We start from the raw sequence: 13,059 nt of genomic DNA, 5'->3' as shown, positions 1-13,059 counted from the left end.
GCGCGGCCATGTCAGCGCGGCGCGGGAGCGCTGTGAGGGGGAGTGGGGGTGGAGGGCGCCCGGAGGGCAGCCAGGACCGAGCGGGCTTCAGGGGAGGGTGAATCCTCAGCCAGCTCATGTTGTCCCTGTTGGCTGTGGGACCGAGGCGGGGAATCAGCGGGCCCCAGCTCCAGCCTGGAGACAGGCCCTGAGGGGTGTGGGGGCAGCTGGGGCTGGCCTGGGCGTGCAGGCCTGAAGCAGGGCCAGAAGGTCTGGTACTAAACCTGCCTGGTTTGGCCCTGCCATCTGGCACGGGCACTGCAAAGGGGGTGGTTTTTTTGCAGTTGCAGAGGCAGGGCTGGACCTTACCCTGTAGACAACATCTGTGTAATGGGCCAAGGTTGGCTGTGTCCATGCTGGCAGGCCGCCACAGGCCTTAAAAATGAAGGAGTGTGTCAGCATGAGGTATTTGGGCCCCATGCAGACACACTTTCTGCTTGAGGGGGAAGCAAAGACAAACACCCCTTTCAGCAGCAGACTGCTCCCTCTGAGGGCAGAGTGGATCCTGCCTTACTGCCACTGCTTTGATCCCAGCTGCTGCCTGGAGGCATTTCCTTAAATGTTAAGTGGGAAGACTGTAGGAAGGATGGACTGACAAGAGACCTCCCTGAATTGCAGCATGTGTTTCCCAGTGGAAGAGGAGGTGAGCAAGGAGGTCTGCCTGGCAGACCAGGGTAGGAAGAGATGGGTGCTGTGTGGCCCTGTGCCCCCCAAACCTGGTAGTCTGGAGCTGGCTTGGGAAAACCCATCCTGTTGCAAAATGCCCCTTCCTGTCTCTTCAGCCCTCCTCATCTTCACCAGGCCATCTCCAATACAAACCTTCATTCCTCCTAGGCTCTTCCCCACTCTCTTCTCTCCTGCCTGGCCCCAGTTTCCCCCTTCTTGTGTGGCAAATACTCCTGCCCATTTTTCTGAGCCCCTGTCTTAGAGCTGTCCATCCTGGGCAGCAGCTGCCTGGCAACTTGATTTCAAGCCAGGATTTCTACCTCTGCTGACTGATGGCTGCTTCAATTGCTTTTAGCTGGAGCTGTCGGTGCTCATGATGGACTTTCTCTCTCCAGTTCATCTGGTTCATTGACGTGGCAACTCTGCTGCAGACTAGACTCATGCATTTAATTCTGCTCCGTGATCCACCCTGCCAGGGCCTGTCCTGCATTTCTGGGTGCCTGGAGCTCCCGACACACACCTGACACCTCAGACATTCATCCCCATTGCCATCTGGTGCATGGAGAGGAGAGAAGGACCATGAGAGGATAAGGTTTGCCTGACAGAAGAGCCTGGGCGGGCTCTGTACTGTGCACAGGCCCGTGCTGTCTCCTCCACCCGCTCAGTGCATGGGGGAAGCAGAGGGTATCTGCACCACCTTTGCTCTCTTTGCCATGTTTCGCAAAGACACGGGCTCTCAGCTCTGAGCTGTCTTTTTGTGGCACTCCCCGGACACGACAAAACTGCTTATGTGGAGTGGATGTTGTACTGCCCTTTGATCTCACCTCGCAAGCCCCAGGCAGGGCCACCCTGGCAATGACGCTTGTTTGATAACTCTGGGGTGCTTTGAGCAAGGAGCACTATGTGAGTCTGATCCGGCTTAAGACCAGCACTCCCATTGCAGGAAAGGTGGGCTTTCTGCGCCTGTGAACTTTGAAGCCCTGGAGGAAATGCTGTGCTTGAGGAGAGGCGTCTGTGACTGGAGGGGACTGGCTGGGCCTGCATTTGTGGCGGGAGGCCATGATGGGCACCGCAATTAAGAGCAAGTTGTGCTCAGAATGACCTCTTGTTCTGTGACCTCAAATGCTGTGTGCTTAATCTTTCAGCCACCCAAAAAATGTGGCTGAGGAGGAAGCATTGCCCCAGACTGTGTTTGGGGTACAGCAGTCACATATTGCAGGAATCCCCCTCCCAATGACCGTCATTGTCCTACATGTCTCAGTGAAAAACAAGTCTTTCTCTTCACTCCTGAGTTTCTCTGACATCTATCATAGATGGATACATTTTAAGGCCAAAAGGGACTGTTAAATCATGTAATTTGGTCTCCTGCGCATTGCAGCCTGTAGATTTCCGCTGACTTACAGCTGTATGGAAACAGATCACTCCTGTTTCGATGAAAGCATCTTTCTCATAAAGGCTCCTGCTCTTGATTTTCCCTGGATACAAAGATAGTGCTGCTCTTGACAGCCTGTTCTGGCGGCTGAGCACCCTCTCACTTAAAAATGTGGACCTTATTTCCAACGTGAATGTGCCTCGGCTTCAGCTCCCAGCACCAGTCCTTACTGTGCCTTTCTTTGACTAATGAATCGTTTCACAGCCAGGTAACCGAATCCCTGTTTGCGGGAGCACAACCTGCCTTTTTGTGACATTTAGAAAAAGAAGCAAAGGCATTTCTTTCCCCCTCAGCTGTAGAAACACAAACCACCCCTTTTCTGTACTGCACTAAAAAAACCCAGGGAGCTCTTCTTCTGTCTCAAGGCTCCCCCGGCTGCTGAGGGGCCCAGGCCTTGCTGGAGGGATTATTTCATCCATCTTCTGCTTTGCTGCAGATTTCTCCCTGTCATGTAGCTGGATGTGCCCTGTCAATGACCCAGTGTGGTGCACACAGATGCTGGCAGAGGTGATACTCGAGCGGTTTGCAACCTATGCATAAGGTTGTGGCAGGGCCCCTGCCCCTTCTCAATCCGCTCTCTATTGTGCTGTCCAGAGGAGCAAAGCTGTCCTAGGAGAGTTGAGATCCAGCACCTGAAAGTCTTCACTGCTTTTTGGACTTGTCCAATTAAAAAACCAAAAACTGTTTAAATATAGCTTAGAAGAAAACCTTTGATCTGCGTGTCTCCTTTTTTACCTTCTGCGGCGCTTTTTAGGACCATGCCTAAGGCCCGCAGGAGTCAGCAGGATGATCCCCCCTGGCTTCAGTAAGCGGAGGCAGGTCCCTGAATTGCTTTATCTTGAAAGCCTCATCCATATCCCCTGCCGGTCCCTTGGGCTGAAACCTCTTTGGCAGGAAACGCAGGAGTGTTTCCTTTGCTCAGCACGAAGAGATGCTGAGCCTGAGCAGAGCTTTTGTGACAAAAATAATTATTACTAACAGTCAAGACTTCTCCGTGGTAGAGAGCCCTTGTTTTCCCTGGGATTGGTGGGAAAGATCCCTAAATGACATGTCAACAAGGACAATATATGTATATAAGATGATAGTGAAATTATTTAAGTAGGTCTCTGCCAATCTGGATTCCCTTTCCCCATGGTTGGGAGAGCAGCCGTGGGACCGATGCCACAGCAAGGGGGAAATGCTCCCAAATGCCAGGTGCAAGGCTGAATGCGAGCTCCTGCACATATCTTTATTAAAACTTAGTTAAATTTAATTACCTTATTAAAGACATGTTTTCTCTTTCAGTTCACTGGCAGTTCAAGACCTGGAAAAAAAACTCCAAACCTTGGAGAAGCAGTTAATCATGTTGAGGGAGTACAAATGAAATGAGCAGAAATAGAAAGCATAGACCATTTGGTTTTCAAAATGCTGTTGAATTCTGCACCTGGATTGCAGGCATCGCTAAGAGGCAAAACTCATATCCCAGAACAAGATCCCTGAAGTGGGAAGGTTCAATGAGTGTTTTCATTCAGCAGGCAGTGACGGAGCACGGAGACCATGGCTGGAGATGCCGAACGAAGGATGTTGATGGCTGAGGATGACCTACCTGTAAGCAAATCCTTGCTGAGAGCCTGTGCCCCCTTCGGCTACATGGAGCATTTACAAATCCAGGACAGCAGGTCATGTGGAGATGGAATAATACTGGTTTCAACCCATGATCTTTTACAAGGAGGAGACCAAGAGTTTGCGTGTGGTGTCCCCATAGCAGAGGAAATGTAGCCCTTGGGCCTTGGAGAGGAAGGTGTGAGAGGGCACAAGAGAACAAAATTCACTGAGCAGCTACATTTAGATGAACTAAATGAATGGTGGATGCCATTTCTCTGACCATCAGAGCAGAGAGGCTCTAGAACAATCTCCCAGATGGGAAAATGGTGGAAAACCTACCCATTTCCAGGTGGAAAATAGCCCATGGAGTATTATTTGGATCTTGTTGAGTGGATTGCAAGAGATTTGCACCAACATCAACGTGAATACAACCATGGGGTAGGAGCCACAGACTGCGGAGGGCTTTGTCATTGAGCACATTCTTGTTTCAGTTGAGATATTCCTGGGAGCAGCAGGCAATGCCAGCACCAACTGAGGGCCCAGGAAGCCCCAGGGCGGTGAGCGCTTCTGAAAAATCACATTTTCCCTTCAAATTTGAGCAAGAGAGTACTGATCAGTGTGGGATTGCACCAGCGTGGCAATGGAGGGAGGAAGACTATGTGGAAAAGAGATGTCCTGAAGCCAAGGTTTAAACAGAAGCATCCTGGATGCAGCTGGGAGCCTCTTCATGCCCTGAAGCTTGAAGGCAAACTGAGCTAAATGGGGAGAAAAGGGCAGAAAACAGCTAAAGGGAGGGCTAGCCTGCAAGTGGGGTTCTAACCTCTCTGCTAGGCAGGGAGGGAGCACTGAGCCATTTCCGAACGACAGCCCCAGCCACTGCAAAAGGATGAGAGTGGGAATCTCTGACCTCCCCGGGAAATGTCACCCTGATGGGAGGGATCTGCTGGGGACATTCCGGAGTGTCCCCAAGAGATACTCCTCTAAAGGAATATCCGTACCAGTTTAGAATTAAGCTTTTGGTCTTAAGAACTCTGCTGGTTCTTCCCTTGAGCTCAGCTGGGCTGGGTGCATCTGTGTGAAAATTTCTTGAATTGATTACTGCTTATGAAGAAGTCTGTCTTTAATTAGGGATCGCTTAACTTGGAGAGTGAGTTCAGGGAACTCAAGGACAGCTGTACTGGGCAGGTGGTGTTTGTCTTGAGCTCCCTGAACAAGCAAGATATGAGCAGCAGCATCCAGACAATAAAACATCGTGTGTGGCTATGTCATGACGGTAACTCCACCACGCTCAGGTGTCTGGCCAACATCCCTGGCGTGTGTGAACCTCACGAACCATGACATAGTGCACACCTGCACTTAGCCTATTTTTTTTTATTTACATACACTAGGTGTGTAACTGAGTATTAAAGGTGGGCGAGCTCCGGGACTGGGCAAGAAGCCTCACCTACAGGTGGATGCACCATGCAGGAATTTTCCCAGTTACTGAGAGATTCCTGGCACTGGCTGCAACAGGGCTCCCAGCTGAAGGGATGTTAAGGTGGAAATTGGTGATGTGATCCTTTTCTTAGTCTCTCTAACACTTTGCAGTAATGTCTTGATGCTTCGCTGCTATTGCTCTTTTATCATATTGTGCATAATAACTAGTACTGTTTTTTTAATCATATTGCATGCTGTTTTCTTTATTATATTGTAATATAATAAACTGCATTTATTTTTGTATTTGATTTGGAATTCATTTTTGCTTAGTATCCAGTCAATCCGCAAAACAGCGTCCTGCAACCATTGATTAGCGCTGATGCCAAGGACTGTATAGACAACATGATGAAAAGGGTTTTTAACTGCGGCTGGGAAATGAGCATGAGCTCCTGTAGCAGCCAAACTTGGCCAAATCCATGCCGAAAAAACCCAGGGGCAAAGCTCCATCAGTCCAGGCAGAGTTTGACCTGTGGGTCCGGATGAGACCATGTCTGGGTGCAAAGGAGAGGCTTCGTCTGATGACAGACAGCAATAAATAGCAGCACCCACAGCCCAGATCCTTTTCGGAAGCGCCCGTACCCCATCTGCCCCAGCCCTGTGTGTCAGGGGGCCTCTGGAAGCTGAGCTGGTGGCACAGCCTGTGGGTGCGTGGCCCCAGCCTGGCCTTGCATGGTGGCCTGTGGGAGGCGGTCCGGTGTGGGTGGCTGCAGTAGGAAGGGATGCGTGGGGAGCACCCTCGCAGCTCAGAGGGTGCCTTGGGAGCTGAGCAACGCTGCGGGCAGAGCCCGTGCACCCCGCCTTTCCACACAAACACACACTCTGCAGCTCGGTTGCTTCAGGGAGCAGGATTTCCCCCTAACGCCCAGGCCACCCAGGCAGCCATCGTTAGGCTCCAGAGTGATCGCATCCACAGCTCAGCAGCAGGACACCAAGCCCCGCCTCCTTCCCACCTTTCCCCCTCCCCTCCCGCCGTGATTAGCCCGACGTAAAGAGTGGGCGGGGCGAGGGGCACACAGCGCGACGTGCCGCGAGGGGCGGGGCGGCGGCGCGCGTGCGTGGGGCGGGCGGCCGCTGTGTGAGGCGCCGAGCGCGCGGGGGAAGGGGAACGGCAGCGGCGGCGGCACCTCACCCAGCCGGCTGCGCCTCGCCGGGGTTGCGAGCCCGGCCTCGGAGCCCTGCCCGCCGCCTGCCTTCGCCGGGGAGTGGTGGGGCGGAAAGAAGAGTGTGAGAGCGGCTGCGGGTCCCGCCGCGGGGAGCGGAGCGAGCGCGGGGCGGCGGAGGCTCCTCCATCATGTCGGCGGGCGGGGACTTCGGCAACCCGCTGCGGAAATTCAAGCTGGTGTTCCTGGGCGAGCAGAGCGGTGAGTCACCGCCCGGCCCGGCTCGGTCCGGGTCTCCCTCACACAGCGGTGGCGGGGCGGGCTCCTCCCTTCCCACCCCCACCCCCCGTCGCCGCGGCGGACCCACCCTTATGGGGGCTGGGGTCGCACCTGAGGGAATCCCCCCTGCTTGTCGCCCTCCGTGGGGGGCCCCGCTGTGCCGTAACCCCACATTATGAGGGGAACGGGGGTCTGCCGCCACCCCCCCCCCCCGCAGCTTTCCGTGGGGTGGGGGGCAGCCTCGGGGCGTTTGCCTCCCCCTTGCAGAGGCTGCCTTGTGGTCGCTGCACCCTCAGTGACAGGGAGAGATCGAGCGTCGGTCAGCTATGGTTAAAAAAAAAAAAAAACAACAAACAACAAGCAACAAACCACCAAAACCCAGCGGCCACATCTCCAGAAACAGTTGCTGATTCATTTGATCTCAACTCCTCCGTTTTTTTGGGGGCAGGAGTCTCAATCCCTGGTGTTTTCTGTGTAAATATAGCATTTTTTGAAAATGGAGTTATGTCTTGGCAAAGCGGATCCAATGCTCTAAATATTTAATTCAGTCAATGAGATTTTTTTTTCCTTCCCTGTCTTTGGAATAAAATAAAATAAAAAAAAAAATCCCGAACGATGTCTTCTTCCTCAGCAGAAGGCCTCTATCTCCAATATTGCATTTCAAATCTTTCACTTTGGAGAGTTTTCTGAAAAAATGCTGGTTTGTCAGATGCTTTGTGTAATCCTGGTCAGATATTGAGTGATCTTTGACATAATGAGTAGGTGCAAGATATTTTCTGTCTCGGGGTGGGGTATTTGCTCCCTCAGCCACCTTTGGTCTCTGTGTGGTAGGAGATGATGAAATACTAGTCGTCCGTCTTTTTTTTTTTTTTTTTTTTTTTTTCTTCCCTCTCCCCCAAATGACTTACATCTTGGTGTTACATAGATGAGCTCGGTGATAAGACTGCTCTTAAATCATTTACCTATACATTGATGGTTTCCTTTAGTCTGTCTCTTTCATCCTTTTTAAAAAATTATTTTATTTTTGGGGATTGGAACAGCTCCCCTTCATATTAGGGATCCAGGGACCACAAGTTCAACTTGCCTTTGGTGGGGTTTTTTTTGGGGGGGTAAGTCACCTGATCTACTTGGTGAGGTGCTATTTGGCCAGCCATTTTATGAGGATTTTGGAAGAGGGTCATGTGTAGAAGATGCTCGTTTGTTTGGTTTTTTTTTCCAAGCTGTTTGATAGCAGGAATCTTAAGTATTAACTGCATATTTGCAAAACGCTTGGCTTCTTTTACTGTATTTCTGAGCTTTGATTTCATGAAGCTTTTCGAATACCTCCATGGAAGGTTGTAGCACCTCGTGCAGATCTTAAATCTCAGCAGCTCTCAGTTTACACGTGGATTTCTTGTCTGTCTGTTCTAACATCAGATACCTGCTTTCTCTAGTCTCAGTCACTTTTTTCTCTCTCAGCTAATCATCTGTGTGTTCATACTGGAAGGTTTTAAATAATTCCTGTTCATAGCATCAAATCTGGGGAGGAGAGAAGGGGTTTTATGGTTATAGTGTAGCAAAATAATCCTGACTAAATGTACATAGCACTGCAACTGCTGTCTTGACTGTAGCTTATTGGGTGGGTTAAAGCTGATTTGAATCTAGTTGGTTAGGGCCTGGCTAGCAGCTGTGGTGTGGGTTTCAGACCTGCCTTTGTCTTGGATCCTGGGCGATGACTCCGTTACTGATCTGCGCTGAACTCGATGCTAAATGTGGTGATGCCGATAGCCCTTGGTGTGTCCATACAATCCACGGGCGCTGCAGCGAGGGCATGCTCCAACACAGTGCTTGGATGATTCTTGTCTTCGATGGAGAAGTGTCTGTTTCTGAATTTGGCTTGAATCTCTTCAGATAGTGCTGTCATGATGTCATTCTCTGTAATTTTTTATTTTTTTACTGTCTGTAGGGTGAATAGCTCCCACTACAAATGGCTCCTGGAAGAATAAATGCGCTAATGTTCTTCTGTATGATGGAGATATTTACAGAACTGTCTCTGATGCTGCAAAGGGAGTTTGAGTGGGCTTTGCTTACATGTTGTTCTTTGTTTTGAAGGGTAAGAGAAATGTAGAAATAAAGTTTTTATGGTAGCAGCTTTCATAAATTAGAAGATCTCTTTGTACAACTGTTGCGCTGGATTGCTGCATTTTCTACCTGTTTAACTAAAAGGTGATCTGCCTTGTTGGAAGGCCATAATTAAAGATAATCCTACTGCTGCTGGTAGGGAGGCTGAATGCTTCTGTTTCATTTAGTTTGGGGACTTCACAATGACAAATGAAATGTTATAAAGGGCTACAATGTCAATTAGCTGCCTCGGCAACCAAAGCTGGCTAATATCAGACATTCTGTGCTGACTGTATATAGTCATCTCAATAAATGGGCATGCTATGGCTAAGAAATTCTTAACTGGAGTTCATTACTGTGCAGGCTTTACAACCCTTCCATGCAGTTGTGTGAGCAAAGATGGTATCATTCCATGGGAGATCTGGGAGCATCTCTAGACGTTTTATTCTTATTTGAAAGTGGATGTGATAGCTGATTTTTGCTGGTATCCTCAGCCATATTGTGGGAGTTCAGTGCCGTATACCTAGGCATTTGTGTGGACTGCAGTGATTCTTCCTAGTTATGCTGCTCACCGCTAGCTGCAGATTCTTTTTCCTGTGCTAAGATACTGACTTTTTTTTTTTAAGAGCCTTCTTTCCTTGCTCCCTGACCCCCCAAAATCTTCTTGTCTCCCATGTCTGTTACTCACATTGTCTGCCTTTTCTGCCTTTATTGCACCAACTCCTTGAGTGCTCAGTGCTGTGGTGAGCAAGCTGACACACTGCTGCAGCGCTCTATCCTTGGGTCCTGCTAGTGCTGCTTGGTTGGTGGGGTGTGTTGGCTAAATGACATCAGGTCACTCACGGTTCCTTTTGGGATTTACTGCAAGTCATTGCCTCTCAATAGCAATACTGCTGTTGTGTTCCCCACGCCCCTCCCCAGCTGAGCCTGGATACTTGCCGCATGGACAGTGGATTCATCACGAGCCTGCAACATAATCTGTGTCCAGCTAGAAGAAGCTTCTCTTTCTTTCTCTCATTTTTTTTTATTTTTAACTTGTAGTACAAGGATATAGCATTGGGTGGCTAGCAAGAAGGCAACTTCACCAGTGCTTGTCTTAATTGAATTACTTTTCATAATGATGGAAGATTATACAGAGTTTAGCAGTTTTAAACATGCTAATCTTTACTGAAAAGGCAGAGAGAGCTCTGTGCTGAGGGATTAGATGAAGTTATTGGGGGGTGAGGGGGAAGTATGTTTCTTACTGCCTTTGATCTTGTTTTATCAGGTGATTTTCATCAGTGCTAATGGCTCAAGTTTAAGAAATTCTGATTTCTGGGTCACATTGGTTAGTGTACACATCACCTGTGTTAGGGTAGCTCAATAGTAAATATGGTATATATTCAAATATTAGTAACATCTTTAGTTCTGTCTTACATAGGAACACCTCTGCTTCTTAATACGTTGATTTTTTGATCAAGAGCAGAACTGAATGCTGGGGCACCGCAACAGAAATAATCTTTTGTCATGTGGGTTTATGCTGTAGCTTTTATTGGTGAGCAAGTCTGAAGGGCATGAATATTACAGAAAGCAAAATAAGTCCCTGTTGTCTTTCTGCTGACGTTTCTGCATTGCATAAAATCTTAAAGAATATTAGAACTAGTTAGCATATTTTATCAGGAACAGAGATTTTTAATATTGAAAACATAAGTACAGTGTAATAACTTGTGAAATATGATGGTTTGGAAACCACTAATGAACTATACTGTTGCATAACAGTGTTGGTACAGGCACTGCTGAACAGTGTGATGGGTCTTATTAGATAACTGGAGAACTGCAGGTAGTTTGTGTGTAACACGAAGCTGGTGTAAACTGGTCACAGTTCAGCCTGTCTGCAGAGACTGGCATGCCTGTGCAACTTAAAACTCCCTTCTTTCTAAGGAATTCTCGGCATTACAAGCTCTGGAGAACTGTCAATTTGTCCCACTGGTGGTTTAAAATCTTATCCTCTTCCCTCCTATTAATTTCCTAATGTCTTGGTTTTCCTGTGGCCAGGTCTTCAGATATTTGGGTTTATATTTGGACTGTGTGCGTTCTCCATGAGTTGCTGAACTTAATTTTCTTGGTGCATCTGGAGGCTGAATATTGTCCCTGTTCCTCCTTTTCTCCATGTCTGAAAGAGCCCTCCCTGTAGCAACATCTGGAAGAAGCACCTCACACTTGGGGGAAAAAGACTTAAATGTTTTGTGGTGCCTGTTTTCATGGTGCCTTTTGATCCCTGTCTATTTGTGGAAGCCTCTGAAGCGGCTAGATCCTTTCTTCAAAGGGAGTAGTTGTGCCTTTTTGCTCTTTGGTATGTTTTTATGTCTGTATCCGAGAAATATTTTGTGAACTAGGAAGAAGATCTTCTTATTCCTTGAGTTTAAAATAATGGATTTTATATCTGCAGCTGCTGAGGTGTTTGGTGGTACTTGGCACTCTCCTAGCACATGATCCAGGTTCTACAAAGCTGAAGCTGTAAATGGGACTAACAGAGAAACAAAGGTGAGGAACCTCTTCTGAGGCCACCTTAGCACAAGATCTACTATTTGGAAATTATCAAAGCCAACAGCCATTCTTCTTGACTTCACTGATTGTTAGAAATCTGTCTTCTGTGATTGGTTTGTGAGGAAGTAGCTACCTTCCTATTTATGTGATAATTTAATCCAGGTGTTTAAAGGCATCTGTTGTGTTCATGCATGTACAAGTACCTGTTGTATATGCTGCTGATTAAAAAAAAAACCCCAAACCAACAAACTGAAACAAGCAAGTGAAACCTCTCAATGGCTCAGAAGAAATGGAATTTCAGTCTTGACATGAAACCATCAGATTTTTCCAGACAACCTCCAAAACTCACCTGAGTCCTGTAACCTGCAAGAACGGTTACCTTGTGACAGAGGAAGGTTTCTGAAAGGGTATGGGAACTCTCATACATCTCTTTTCGTATGGAGCAGGCTAGGACAAGACTAAAAGTGTTATTTTAAAAATTAACTGATATAATCAAAATGATTGAGTTTGACGCATTAGTATAAATTGTTTATGGAAGTAGTGTAAATGAAAAACGTGGCAACAAACAGTAGTCAAAATACAGACTGGCAGTGTAAGTAGAATTTTTCAGGTCTGTTTTCTTGATTTATTTACTGAGCTTACACAAAGTTGAAAAGCTAAATGGATTCTTTGTTTTCCCCTCAGCATAAAACAAACTCCTCTGGCTCTAATATATTGAAGGGCCCAAGGACAGTGAACAATTGAATCTATTACTTTACATCGGCTATTTTCTTCTATATTCAAAATGTGATGGGCTAAATCTGTTTTGGAATATATGCATAACATTAACTTAAAAATTGGACTTTTTTCTGTTTCAGTAGTATTTAATTTACACAAATGCAGCCTAGTGGATCACAAAAAAGAAATGCTAATCTAGGAAGCGACTATTATATGAAACCAAATCTAAATAATTTTTTTTCATTTGTGTGAACTATTTAATGGTTCAGTAAATTGGGGGGGGGCAAGGTATGTACGTATATTGTACTTGGAAAAAACTGAACTTGGTGCAAAGGCCATACTGAGTGGCTGAGTTCCTTTTGAGGTGGAAGTCGCTTCTCATTGGTTGTCAACCAGTAAAATTACCAACTTATAACCAACTCTAAATGCAAAGTGATGTCAAAATCAGGGGTTTAAGGGGAAAGACTTCCTACCCTGATGTTGCATGCAGCTCAGTGCAACTATAAAACATGCTGCTGAAACCTCCCCTTGGATATGTTGGCTTATTCTGTGTGCCTCTGAGTTCTTGAGCCCCTGGCTTGCTTCTGGCTGCCTCCTGTCGTGTCTGTCAAACAGTTTTCAAATTAGGAAGGAATTCCTTATTCAACTGTACAGCACAATAGTGACATTTGTTTAATTTGACTTTTTAGAACAAGGACGTAACTTTCCTTTTTTTGTTCCCTGTTAGCACGTTCTTTCTGCTGGACTGCTGTAAACCACAGCAGGTCAGTGCTGCCAGAATGCCAGGGCACAGTTTCCCAGTCTGCTGTATGATTTGAAAAGATTTCTTGGACTTCGGGCATACCCAGTGTGATGCTAACTGGTTTAGTTACCGTGCTCACAGGGGAGGTTGAGGAGTGCATTGTGTCATGTCCTGAAGTTTAGCTTTTGAAGTATATTTACAAAGCCAGACACAATATCCTTGAGACTCTTGGTACTGATAAGAACCAGTTAAAGAGAGTATGTGCACCAGATCTCTCCTTCTCTTAGGGTGTTTTTTGTCCATGTTGTGACTTCCTCCTTTAGTTCCTTCACAAAGACAAGAGCTGGAACAGTGTGCTGGAGTCTTAACTGGTAACTGCAATCAAATCCTGCTTGACC

At 47.3% G+C, this 13,059-nt stretch overlaps 1 protein-coding gene and 1 long non-coding RNA gene across 3 annotated transcripts in view; both read left to right on the top strand.

Annotated features, from left to right (window-relative positions):
• Window positions 1–16: 16 nt before the first annotated feature.
• On the top strand, window positions 17–5,445 carry LOC129784385 (uncharacterized). The gene is made up of 2 exons (XR_008747051.1): window positions 17–682; window positions 3,422–5,445. It is a non-coding gene; the product is annotated as an uncharacterized LOC129784385 (long non-coding RNA).
• An 857-nt stretch (window positions 5,446–6,302) lies between these two features.
• Window positions 6,303–13,059, top strand: part of RAB6A (RAB6A, member RAS oncogene family) — a 66,751-nt gene continuing 59,994 nt past the window's right edge. For both annotated transcript variants that reach the window (XM_055801651.1, XM_055801650.1), the window contains exon 1: window positions 6,303–6,558. In XM_055801651.1, the coding sequence (XP_055657626.1) occupies window positions 6,489–6,558 (70 nt within the window). In that variant the 5' untranslated portion in view covers window positions 6,303–6,488. The remainder of the gene's footprint in view (window positions 6,559–13,059) is intronic.

Source organism: Falco peregrinus, chromosome 4 (genome assembly GCF_023634155.1).
Source record: "Falco peregrinus isolate bFalPer1 chromosome 4, bFalPer1.pri, whole genome shotgun sequence".
Lineage (NCBI taxonomy): Eukaryota > Metazoa > Chordata > Aves > Falconiformes > Falconidae > Falco > Falco peregrinus.
This window is presented reverse-complemented; position numbering and strand designations above follow the sequence as displayed.